This window comes from Pituophis catenifer, unplaced genomic scaffold, assembly GCF_029215685.1.
Source record: "Pituophis catenifer annectens isolate HBS135680 unplaced genomic scaffold, rPitCat1.0.hap2 SCAF_1, whole genome shotgun sequence".
Taxonomy (NCBI): Eukaryota; Metazoa; Chordata; class Lepidosauria; order Squamata; family Colubridae; genus Pituophis; species Pituophis catenifer.
In genome coordinates, this window is record NW_027256881.1 from 96,332,129 (window position 1) to 96,345,875 (window position 13,747).

General features: G+C 38.8%; 1 protein-coding gene across 2 annotated transcripts in view; it reads left to right on the forward strand.

Moving 5' to 3' along the window:
- Positions 1 to 243: 243 nt before the first annotated feature.
- Positions 244 to 13,747, forward strand: part of FAM184A (family with sequence similarity 184 member A) — a 56,877-nt gene continuing 43,373 nt past the window's right edge. For both annotated transcript variants that reach the window (XM_070932769.1, XM_070932770.1), the window contains exons 1-2: positions 244 to 501; positions 11,194 to 12,048. In XM_070932769.1, coding sequence (XP_070788870.1) covers positions 328 to 501; positions 11,194 to 12,048 — 1,029 coding nt within the window. In that variant the 5' untranslated portion in view covers positions 244 to 327. The remainder of the gene's footprint in view (positions 502 to 11,193; positions 12,049 to 13,747) is intronic.

Here is a 13,747-nt window from a genome sequence, read left to right on the forward strand (position 1 = left end):
GCTGTTAGGCCCCTTTCTTCTCTCCTCTCAGCCGAATAAAGACATACGGAGCCTGAATGAGGAGACAGTTGAGGGCCAGGAACTGGGGTTTTGTGTGTAATGTGTAATGTGTGTGTGTGCGCGCGCAAGCGCGCGCGCGCCTCACTAAAAGCGGGGAAGGGGATGAGGAGGTATTTTCACCGCCCCGCTTTCCTTTTGGCACCTTCCCTTTCTTGCCCAAAGCGCTAGTGCCCGGTCTCCATCCTCCCTCCCTTTTCCCACGTTTGCTTTTCATCCTCGCTCACCCCCCCCCTCCCGCCTCTTAACGGGGTCTCTTTGCTGTGGAAGATGGCGACACCAGGGATGAGCTGGCAGCAGCACTATTACAGCGGCAGTTCTTCGACCAGCACTGGGAAATTCAACCCCAGCTCTTCTTCCTCGGTGATGTCCTCCCATTTCGGCATGGAATACAACCAGGATCTCCATCTCAAAATGAGCAAGAAAATAGCTCAGCTAACCAAGGTAGGGGAGAGCCCACCCACTCCCTCCTTCCTCCCAAGGCTTTTCTTCCTCAATGTTTCTTTTGCTCACTCAGATCATTTGTCTTTGTATGTATTTTGAAACTGCATTTCAAACTGCATAGGTTAAAAGAGAATAATTATCATTTGATTGAACATCTGAATCTTTCCCCCAAAAAAATTTTTTTAACAGGTTTATTGCACGGTGGCTGGCTGTTCTGTTATTTATCGGTGGATCCTGATAGTAGGCATGTTCTTCTCTGCGATGCTATTTCTTTCTCCCAATTCAGTATATGATGGCCTTTGATTAGGTGGAGGGAATGAAAGTTGCAATCTAAGATGTATTCACAATGATAAACTCCACTGAAGGTAGTGAGATTTGACAAAATGTACGAATGGATAGTATGCTTGTATGCCTGATAGCCAATGGTGCATAATTGCATATATTTTTATTGTTGCTTTTATATTGGCATCTAAATATGCTTTCATTTTCAATAACTTGTTTATCCTGTCATATCTTGTTTTTATAAGAATTCAAAAATTTTCTAGTTGAGCCTCATAATGCTTAACAACTATTGATTTGTTTCAGAACTACTATTCATGCAAATCTTGGCAGTTTTTAAATATTAAAATAAATAGCTTTGCCTTTTAGAAAGGAATTACAAAGTTCTCTTTGGGGAATGTTTCATAATCATAACTTACTACAGAAAGGCATTCACCCTGATAAAGGTTCATATAGCTTGTCATTTAGAAGTAATTTGGAACAAGTGTCATCAGAGGATTGCAAACAATAAATTCCAGCAATCAATCATATTCCTTGTTATAAATGCAAGATGTATTTTACGTATTTATTTCCTATACACATTGTAGGAGTTGCATATACTGTATATAGACATGCCTTGACCATTTGCAAGAATATTTTTCAAGAATATAAATTGCTTTTATAATCCAATCATAGTTTGATAGGGTTGGTAAAGTTAAAATGTATATTAATCAACCTCAACTAATGTACATATCCTTCCCAAATCCCAAATCTTCAGATGTGTTCAACTACAGCTGCTATAATCAGTAGATAATTCAACCATATGTTTAATTCCCAACATATCTGGAGGCACTAGATTCCAGAAACTTGATGTATACAAATATTGCTGACTTTATGGCAAGCTTGGTATGTTAATTTCAGCATTGTTTTTATGAAGCATGTCTGAATGACACTGGTATTGTGGGGCAGTTGTATTTGAAGAAAGGGTTAATGATAATTTAAATGGTTGAATCTGTTTTATAAACATGATTTTAACTTTTGTTGATATAGGAAATGCCCTGTGTTTATTTTAGTGGCAGATGATTACTCTGAATTTTCTTTCTTGGTTAACTATTGGATTTCATCGGATTTATTTATACTCTTAATGCAAGCATAGTACCATTCACAATTGTATTTTACGTTTTAAAGAGGCAGCTGTCAACAAACCCTTTATAAACTTACATGAAATGTCAGATTCAAAAATAATACGGCTCCAAATGCAACTTCTAGGATTAAGAGTGGATGAGGAATACTTTTAAATTTTACATAAACATTTCTCCAAAGCAGCTGACCAGCTCTGGTTTCATATTTAATACTGGATGAGATTATTCTTGCTATATTCAGATGTAATATACATTGCATACATAGAATATGAACTTCATTTTTTGAGCTCTATATGTGTAAATTTTTGAGAAACTTTTTAAAATGATTGTTAGAATGCAAAATATATTGAACGTGTGATGAGGAGAAATTGATATGCCATATCATTTTTTAAAACCACTAAGGCAGGTAGATCTGAAGTTACGACCATAATGGAGCCTGGCCATTACTGCTGAAAGTTGTTAACAGTCATAAAACTGATTGGTCATGTGACCAACCTGATTTTATGATTTTTTTTGCGGCAGTCAATAAGTGAATGCCATGATTGAAAGTGCAAATGCCACAGTCATTAAGTGATCACCACGCTGTTAAATGAATCTGCTGCTCACTATGGACACAACTTTGCCAAAAAGTAAGTGCCACTTTTAAGCAAAACAGTTATAAAACACGGTCATGTGAGCATAGGACACTGCAAATGGTTGTAAATGCAGTTGTGTTACCAATTCTCTGAAGTGCAGCCATGTGATCGTTGTGGGGGGGATCCAACTGTCAGAACCTCACATCCGAATTGCAAGTCCCCTTTTTCAAGTAGGTCCTAACTTTGAACGGTCACTAGTTGGCTTATGCCCATAATTGAGCCCAAAATTTCCATTTCTAAGCAAGATAGTTGTTAAATGAGTTTGTTTGCTTGTTTATTTATTTATTTATTTATTTGTCACATTTCTATGCCACCCAACTCCCTGGGGACTCTGGGCTTACAACAACAACAAAAAGATAATGCGAACAATTTTGTCCCATTTTACAGCCTTTCTTGCCACAGTTATTAAGTGAATCACTGCAGTTAAGTTAGTAACATGATTAAATGAATCTGACTTTCCCATTGACTTTGCTTGTCAGAAGATTGCAAAAAGTCATGACATGACCCCAAGATACTACAATTGTTCTAAATACATGCTGTTCCACGCACCCAACTTTTGATCATGTCACCATGGGGATGCTGCAACAGTTGCAAGTGAGAAAAATAGTCATAAGTCACTTTTTTCAGTACTGTTGTAACTTTGAACTGTTACTAAACAAATGATTGTAAATCAAGGACTATCCATTACCTGTAAATAATTTATGTTTATTAAAAAAAATCCCTTTAAAAGCATGGTCATACAATAAAATCATCCCAATATTGGAAACTGAGTTTCTGGCACTTCATATTTATTCCATTTATTTTCCTGAACTTGATGAAAAGTTACAAAGGAGCCTGTGTTACGCTAGCCCTGTATATACTGTGTCTAGCACCATTAGGCAGCACATATTCTAATTGAATCCTGTCTAATTATCTTTACACTATCACCAGATGCTGCAGGGAATCAGTTTAGGTACTCATTTGGTTTACTTTATGCTACATTGCCTGAGATAAGGTTAAGCTTCTAGGAATGGGAGAACAGAAGAAACTGCAGGACCTCACTAATGATACATATTTTTAATTCAGTTTAGGTGGCATATCTTAATGTATTAAAAAAATCCAGAATCCTTCATAAAATGGCCAGATAACCAGAACTGTGCTGAACGATCAGATTTTTTTTGTCTATTTCCACCCTTTGTTTGATTTACTCTTCTTTTCTGTTGTGTTTTGTTATATAGCATATTATATAGCCCATTTGGTATAGTAGTTAAGATGTCAGGTTAGAAACTGGAGACTGTGAGTTCTAGTCCTGCCTTAGGCACAAAGCCAGCTGGGTGACTTTGGGCCAGTCATTCTAGCTGAGTTCTTGAAAGGGTGCAATGGCAAAACATTTCCAAAAAGTCTTGCCAACAGCAGAGATTAGTCCAGAAATTCACAAGGAGTCATAAAGTGACTCAAAAGCACCCTGCATCACCACCTAAAAAGAGTAACAGTTTCTGGACTGCAAGAAATCTGAGTAACCATTAGATGGCATTTGTTAATTGAAACTTTCTTATCTCTTTGCTGCCATCTTTTGGTTGTCTGGATTTTTACAGCCTAGATATGGTATCTCTACTCTCCTGACTTTTCATGGCATCAGATTTGGAAACAGAAGATCATGTGCAGGTATAACACTGACTTGGCTGGTGTCCAGGAGGAAGTCTGCTTATTATTGAAGCAGAATAGCTTGGACAGGAAGGAAATAAGAAGGCAGAACAAGAAGGCAAAATTCCAAGGCTTTCTTCCTTTACTTGGCAGTACCAATGCAAATTTTAAAAGTCTGTTATAAGGCAACTGATTCCTGCTAGAAAAAAAAACCTAAACATCCCACCTATGTATTAATTGAGAGTGCAGGGAAAGAAATCAAATTTTGTTTATCCTTTATTCCTTTATTAGAATGATTTATAGAAAATGGCTGTCAATCTCATAGCAATGACTCTGGGAGGCATACAAAAAGTTCAAACCAATATGATATATAATTATCTACATAACAAATGCCCAAGATTGAAAAAGAATGTTCCCAATTTACAAAGGGAAATAAAAGCCATTTCATGAGAGGAATTACCATGTGGCCATAATAAACTTTAAAATTATTGGCCACCCAACTATGGGTGGCACACAAAACTAAAAAAGGCACATAAAATCTAAAAATATTAAATCAATAGGCAGCCCAGACTCAAATGCTCTAATAACAAAATCCATAAGGCAAATAGGGGCTATTATACAAATAACAAACCTCAACTCTAGGACTGGAACCAAAGCCAGTTTTCTAAGCATTTTGGAACCCTAAGAGATAGAGCACCATTCTTCTCTCTGAAGGGATGCTATTTCAGAGGGAGGGGGCTGCAACATATAAGGCACATTTCCTAAGTCCCACAAAATGGAAATATTTAATGGAAGGGCATCTACTCTGCTGGAATGTACTAGGATGGCAAGACAAGCAAAGTCCCATTATGCAGGACCTATGCCATACAAGGCTTTATAGGTAATAACCAGCATCTTCAATTGCACTTAAACGCCAACTGGCAACTATGCAGTTCACACATAAATAGTGATAACTGCCCACACCAAGAGCCCCCCCCCTTACTGCTTGCACCTCTTTGAACCATCTGTAGCTTCTGTGTGGTCTTCGAGAGCATGTAGAGAGCATTGCAATAATCGAACAGTGAAGTAACCAATGAATGATTAAATGTCTAAATTGCACCATTCGTTTTATGAGTACCTATACACCAGGGGTCCTCAAATTTTTTAAACGGGGCCAATTCACGGTCCCTCAGATTGTTGGGGGGGCTGAACCGGCTGGGCGGGTGTGGCTAGATAGTCATGTGACTGGGTGGGCATGCTGAATTTATTTATTTTATTTATTTATTTTATTCGGCTTATGTGCCTCCCTATCTCACAATGGACTCAGGGCGGCTCACAACAATAAAACACAAGCCACAATATAAAATAAAGACCAAAATCTAAAAAATTTAAAATTAACCCTTAAAACCAATTAAAACCCCATCATCAGTCCAGGTCAAGGGATTTGAAAAGCCAAGTTTTTAATTCCCGGCGGAAGGTGCAAAGGTCAGGAGCTAATCAGAGCTCCAAGGGGAGTTGATTCCAGAGGGTGGGCGCACCGACCAAGAAGGCTCTACTTGGTCGGTGCGCCCGACCAAGTAGAGCCTTCTCAATTTAGTAGTCCATTAAACAATAAAATAAAACTACTACTAAATAAAATTTAGTAGTCCATTAAACAATAAATTCAGCCTTCTGAATTTAGTAGTCCATTAAACAATACACACAAATTAAATTAATTTGTTTTGCTCCTGGGGATGTTTTATTTGCTTTCGTTTGCATGTTGCTCTCTTGGTTGACTTTTCTTTTTACTAGATCATTTTTTAAGTTGTTTAGGAGTCTAGTGGTCCACTTCAGGAAACTCAGTTTTGCAGCAATTCTTTTCAGCCCCAAGGAGCTTACAATCAACACCTCTCTCTCTGTCTCTGTCTCTCTGTCTCTCTCTCTCCCTCTTTTTCTCTCTGTCTTTCTCTTTCTCTCTCTGTCTGCGCTCGGATGAAGGGTGGGGGCCGGTGGGTGGGGTGATGTGGGCGGAGCAGCCTCATCCTGTGCAGCCTGGATTAATGGCTTCGGCGGGCCGTAGTTCGAGAACCCCTGCTATACACTAATATATTTATTTATTTATTTAATTTATATACCACCCTTCTCCAACAGGACTCAGGGCGGTGAACAGCCACGGTAAAAACACAACATATAAAATTTAAAAGCAATTTAAAAACATTAAAAAATTTTGGCCATCAATTTAAAATAACCCAGTTAAAACCAATTACAAATTTAAAACCGCAAGGATGGGGTCAAGCCAGCTCGGCTAGATGAAATAGATGTGTTTTCAGGGCCAGATGAAAAGTCCGGAGGTCTGGTATCATGCGTATCTCTGGGGGTAGGTCGTTCCAGAGGGCAGGTGCCGCCACAGAGAAGGCTCTCCCCCTGGGGGTCGCCAGCCAACATTGTCTGGCCGACGACACCCTAAGGAGGCCCTCTCTGTGCGAGCGAACTGGCCGGTGGGAGGCTATTGGTGGCAGAAGGTGGTCTCGTAGATACTCCGGCCCTAAGCCATGGAGCGCTTTAAAGGTGGTCACTAACACCTTGAAGCGCACCTGGAAGACCACAGGAAGCCAGTGCAGCTCGCGCAGGAGAGGTGTCACATGGGACCGCCCCATCGCTCCCATAATCCCCTGCGCGGCCGCATTCTGGACCAACTGGAGCCTCCGGGTGCACCCCAAGGGGAGCCCCATGTAGAGAGCATTGCAGTAGTCCAGGCGGGAAGTGACGAGTGCCTGAGTGACCGTGCGTAGGGAATCCCGATCTAGAAAGGGACGCAATTGGCGTATCAGGCGGACCTGATAAAAAGCCCCCCTGGCCCCAGCCGTCATATGCTCTTCTAAAGACAGCTGTGTATCCAGGAGGACACCCAAGTTGCGAGCCCTTTCCGTGGGGGCCAATGATTTGCCCCCAATAACCAGCGATGGCACCAGCTGGCTATATCGGGACGCCGGAAGCCACAGCCACTCGGTCTTGGAAGGGTTGAGTCGGAGCCTGTTACTCCCCATCCAGGCCTCCAGGCACCAGGACATCACTTTAAGGGCATCGTTGGGGTGGCCTGTGGTGGAGATGTACAGCTGAGTATTGTCAGCGTACTGATGGAACTCCACCCCAAAGCCACGGATGATCTCGCCCAGTGGCTTCACATAAATGTTGAACAGAAGGGGCGAGAGGACCGACCCTTGCGGCACCCCACAAACAAGGTGCCTCGGGGTCGACCGCTGCCCCCCTGCCAACACAGATTGCAACCGGTTAGAGAGGTAGGAGGAGAACCACCGCAAAACGGTGCCCCCCACCCCCATCATCAATTATTGGTTGATGAAATACTAACATTACTCATTGCTGTTATAATTATTTTTAGTTCGGGTTAGCACTTAATTTTTTTTTAAATATCACTCAATGTCCTCCTTTTTTTCATCATATCCTCTTTCATAGCATACTTTAATTGCTATTCTAACCCTTCATTTACAGTAGCTTTGAATTTATTCCACCCTCCACCAATTAAAAGTTGAGAGACAGAAATAGTTCTAAGTGCCTTTAAAATGCAGTTAGAATATTTTCCCAATGTACCTTTATTTGTGATAGAATACTTGGCAGTGATAAAACAGTTAAGGAGGAAATAGGCCCATGACAGATATATATATATATATATATATATATATCATGCGTTCTTTAATATTGAGAACCTCAATATTAAAGCTATATCTTATATGGGTGAATTACTTCTGTCGGCTTCACAATTCTGTTAGGTTGCCTACCAGGAAAAAAGAGAAAAATCCATGTAGTTCTTGTTTTTTACATCTGCCAGCCTTACAATGTTTGACATTATTGGACTAAAATATTTTTGAACAAATGAAAAATATATATTGCTTGTTATTAGATAGATATAGATACAGGTAGTCCTTGACTTATGATCACAACTGAGCCCAAAATTTGCATTGATAAGCAATTAAGCTGTTAAGTAAGTAACATGCTTGTTAAATTAATCTGGCTTCCCCATTGACTTTGCTTGTCAGAAGGTCGCAAAAGGTGATCCCGTGACCATGGGACATAGCAACCATCATCAATGCACGCTAGTTGCGAAATTTGATCATGCAACCATGGGGAAGCTGCAATGGTCATGTCACTTTTTTCAGTGCTGTTGTAACTTTGAACAGTCACTAAGCCAATGGTTGTTAATGAAAGGCTACCTATATTTGGATACATATATAGATATTTCAGAAATATATGAAGTCACTCTGCATTTTATTTTGGATTTTATTCTCTTGTGGTATGAAGCAAGCAGAAGCATAAAGGAGTATAAACTAACAGAGCAATATAAGAATCTTAATCAATATAATGTATTCTACTACAGTTTTATTTGGGAAACTATTAGCATCTTCAATCAAGTCAAATCTAAAAGATGCTAGAGAATTCCCAGAAGCTTAGCATTCAGACAAATCAACCATTAATAGCCATACAGAGATAAGCCACATTTACACACTATTCACATCACAGAGGATGGGGGTGGGGGGGAATGATGGCTCAACGGTTAAAGACTAGGTTTCGAAACCCCTGTGCCCCGCAATGGTGTAAGCTCCTGTTACCTGCCCCAGCTCCTGTCCACTTAGCGGTTCAAAAGCATACAAATGTGAGTAGATAAATAGGTACCAATTTGGCGTTCTGTGTGCCTTTGGTGTATAGTCATGCTGGCCACATGGCCAGGGAAATGTCTTTGGACCACACTGGTTCCTTGGGTTAAGAAATGGGGATGAGCACCGCCCCCTAGAATTGGACATGACTGGATAGGGGAAATCTTTAAATTTACACACTATTCAAAAGAGGCAATTAAAAAATCTAGGAAGGAAACAAAAAGACTAGTACACATCTCTCCAGCGACTAACATTCAGATAAGCAGAGATCAGCACCAGACAAGCAATCAAGCAGAAAACAAAAATGTAAGAACCACCATGGAGGAAACTACATCCCCTCCAAAACTGGCAAGGTAGGTTAATGCATATAAATAAGCAGCAAACTCCACCATCATTGCAATGGGTAAGAAAGGAGAAAATCTTTTTGCACAAGAGAACCTCAATATTAAAGCTTGATTCTATGACTCACAGACCTTAATTATAAATTAACTAGTTTTGTCTCTTTTCCAACCAAACAGCACAATCATAGTCATGTGGTTAGCAACCACTTTGTTTAGTGGATTTACCAGGCCCAATTAGGGTTATTAAGTGAGGACTACCAGTTTGTTAAAACAGGTTTTCATTACATATTTTTATGAGTGAATATTTTGATGAATATCTACAATATGATTCATTTTTCTGATTTAAAAAAATATAAACCACTATGTCAGATATGAGTATTTGGGCACTTACCCCTTTACTCCAGTACTTTCCATTTAAATCACTCTCTCATTCACGCTGTCTCTCATAATTTTCTTAATATGAATTCAAATAAGAGCCTGAGTGGCGCAGCAGACTAATGCTACTGTTAAAGGTAGTATTTAGCTTCCAGCTGCCTGCAATTACTGCGAGTTCAATTCTCACCAGGCTCAAGGTTGACTCAGTCTTCCATCCTTTCTAAGGTAGGTAAAATGAGGATCCGGTTTGTGGGGGCAATAAGCTGACTTTGTATAAAATATACAAAAAGTATGAAGGCTATTGCTTAATGCATTGTAAGCCGCCCTGAGTCTCCAGAGAAGGGCGGCATATAAATCAAAATAAAAAAAAATGTGATGAAGAACTAGAAACATTACTGATAAGAGACTAACAGGGCTAATAAACACCAGTCCTTGCAATGGATTTACCAATTTTACATCGCCTTGAGGAATGGGGCAGTGCTGTTTGAGATGTAAATAAAGTGCAAGTGGCCCTCTTGGGCCTGCAGGAAGTACACTAGGTAAGTTGCTGTAGTATTCTGTAGGTTAACTTATATCATCTGTTATAGTATTAAATTATCGGATGCCTTATGAGTTGTAATAAACATGGTAATTGATGCCTCTAAATACTGAGAAACCCAATATTTTAGGTTGGTATGATTATTGTCAGAGGAGAAATGCAGGAACAGACTTGTGATCAATCCTTACAAGATTCAGTGGCTACATTTTTCGGCTTTTGGGTGTAATTCAAGGTAGTGGTTATCATCTTTGAAGCCCTTCAAGGTATAGGGCCTGGCTATATGAGAAACAGTTCCTGTCATCTCTGCCCAGTAGTACAGTCTAGCAAGGTAGATGCGCTTCGTGTCCTGTCAATTAAATGACACAAACTGTTATTTTGTGGAATTCTGAATGTGCACCAACATAGTTATAGTTCCTGCCCTATAGAATGACAGCCTCCCTCTCCCAGAGATCTGTGTGCTTCCCCCCCCCCCCCCCCCACACACACATACACTTATGTTGTTCAGGGAAACTATTCAAAACCTTGTTCTCCCAGATGAAGACAAGGTGATTGTAGAGTCCCCTTTTGTTGCTTTGCCTGTTTATTTTGTTTTGATTTGATTTTGGATACTCTGCTCTTCCAGTCTGTTGTATCTTTTATATGCTTTTTGCTATATATTGGTTTTTAGTTTTAGGCCCTTCAGAATCATTTGCAAATCAGATGGCCAGATAAAAAGATAAATATATAATTTATTATAATTGAATTATAATTCAATTGTCAGTTTTCTGCTTAGGTGGTTCATAGGATTTGCATCATAGAGAAGTCTCAGTCTTGACTTCTGGCCAGTCTCTGTCCCAGATCAGATCTATGGAGAATGTTTTTTTGTTTATTTGCTTTCTGGTTCAAGTACACACATAGGCTTAAATGCGCTTCCACAATTTATGTGTGATTTAGCAGCTGTAGTACACAGACTTAGGAAATGATATAACATATTTAATATATTGCATTTTAACATAGTTAATTTTGCTCCCCATTATATTTTAATTAGAAAATAGCCATTAATTTTGTGTATTAATATATTTTTGTGTTATTCTGAACTGCACCAGTTTCTCATATTGTATTATTTTGAAATAATTTATAAGAAAATATCTTTTTATATATTCATATATGCAGGTAATATATGCTTTGAACACAAAAAATGATGAACATGAAGCTGCTATGCAAGCTCTCAAGGATGCTCACGAAGAAGAAATTCAACAAATTCTTGCAGAAACCAGAGAAAAGATTTTGCAATATAAGAGTAAAGTTTCTGAAGAAATGGATCTAAAAAGAAAAATCCAGGTTTTAGAAGAGTCTTTAGAAGATCACAAAAAGATGAAGCATCAAGCCTTAACAGAATTTGAAGCTTATAAGGATAGAGTTGAGGATATGCAACTCTGTGCAGAAGCTCAGCATGTCCAACGTGTTGTAACTATGTCACGTGAAGTGGAAGAAATTAGAAAGAAATTTGAGGAAAGATTACGAAGTTTTATACAACTGCAGTTACAGTTTGAGAAGGATAAACGTTCAGCTCTTGAAGAGCTGAAAGCTGCACATAGACTTGAGATCCAAGACCTTATGAAGACACATCAAAATCAAAATGTTAGTTTAAGCAAAGGTCAGGAAAAAATGGAAGAATTGCATAGGCAGGATGTGGAACAGTTGAATGTTAAACTAGAAGAGGTAAGAATAGAAAGAAAAAAGCTTATTGAGGACTATGAAGGTAAACTCAGCAAAGCTCAGTCTTTCTATGAACATGAACTTGATACTATGAAAAGATCACAATTGTTTACAGCTGAAAGCCTGAAAGCCTGCAAAGAAAAGGAAGTAGAGCTAAGAAAGGAATTTCAGAGTCAAGAATCAGTTATACGAAAAAATCTGGGGAAGCTTAAAACTGAGTTGCAAATGGCTCAGGATGAAGCAGGGGCTCTTCGAGAAAAATGCCAGAAGCTTCAAGTGGCTCTAAGTACCTCAGAAAACAGTGCACAGGTGAGATAATTATTGTTATGCTGTTTCTTTAACAAAAAATAAATACAGTTGTTAGATTGATGTTGACGAAGTTTCATGTTGTTCAGCTGAGTGTAAAATCAGATTAGTTTACCTGCAATAGATTGACAGACCAAGTAATTTCTTCCCATTTTATTTAGAGCTGTGACAAAGTTTGCTTTTGTATATGAAACTGCAGTAGCTTTTCTTCTAATAATGAAAGCCAAAGGCAACTGAAATAGTTAGTGTTCTGTTAAAATTAATGGTTTAGATTTTTAGAGCTCATTGTGGAAGCAATTTTGGTTCTAATATGCTTTCCCTTCCCTGCAGGAGCCACTAAACATTCTGTTCTGTTTTATAACATCTACTGAGCTAAAGGAGTGGCTTAAGAGGCCACAGTAGAAGAAAGCAAGTAGGGAAAGTCTTGTTTCTCTAATCTAAGTAAAGGAGTAAATTTTCCCTCATTACATCTGGAACTTTTATGTAATTATTGTTGTTTATTGCATGTACTGTACATTCCACCTTTTTCCTTATGTGCGCAAGTCGTTTTAATTGGGCATCTTCTCTGATGGAAATTGAAATGTTAATGTATGTATATACACACATACATGTGCACAGATCAAAATATTTTTATTTGTTTAAAATTAAGGTTTTATTGTCCATACCTTTTTCCAATTTTTCTTGGAATAAATATTTTTATGGAAATAATAATAGCACATTGAAGAATGGAACTGAAATACAATGCTATAAATGTCACTTGATTAAAAATGCTAACCAAATAAAAACATTAAATACTGAATTGGATAAAAGTTACAATATGGAACTGTTGTGTTTATGGAATGATTGTGACTTTACTAAAGATGTAAAGTTTGCATCTATACCTGACAATTGGAAGAAGGTTGTTTATAGTTGACTATTACAAAGAAAAAACATCAAGAATAAATGAAAAACCATAATGGGGTTATTTTATTAAGGCTGCCTGGAACGATGCCTGGAAGAATTATGATTGAAAGCTGTGAAATACACTGTGTAGGATATGTAGAGTAATGTAATGTGTAGGCAATGTGTGTAGACTAGATTTTTGCTCTTTAGAAAGATACTAAGAAATGCATGAATATGAGAAAGTTTATGTACATTTGTTGATTTAGAGAAAACATATGATGCAGTGAATAGGCTTGTATTGTGGAAAATTTTCATGAAAATAATAGATGTTAATGTTGAAAAAGTGAAAAGGGGCGTTGGTCCTACTTGAGACGCTCCTTCTCGTTGTGTGGAGACAGCAGCCAGTGTGATCTTTGGCTCTGTCTTCTATACCTTTTCCTATTGCTGTAAATTGTGTTTCTTTGCTGGCTTTTGACTTTGGATTGCTTTACTTCGATTGCGTTCTGGTGTGCTGGTTATTTGGGCTTTGGACTGCTTGACTACGGTTTTTCTCCCTCCCTCGTAACTTGGCTGACTCTGGACTGGTCCATTTCGACGTTGTGAGTTGTCTCTGCCCCTTTTACTGTCTTCTGTGAGTAGTGGGGATCTTTGTTTGTCCAAAAGCCAGCAAAGAAACACGATTTACAGCAATAGGAAAAGGTGTAGAAGACAGAGCCAAAGACCACACTGGCTGCTGTCTCCACCAACAATGGAGAATGACTGCATGTAATAGTATGCAAACAGGTCTTCGAATCGGGCCCGTAGCGCCTCCAGAAAAAGG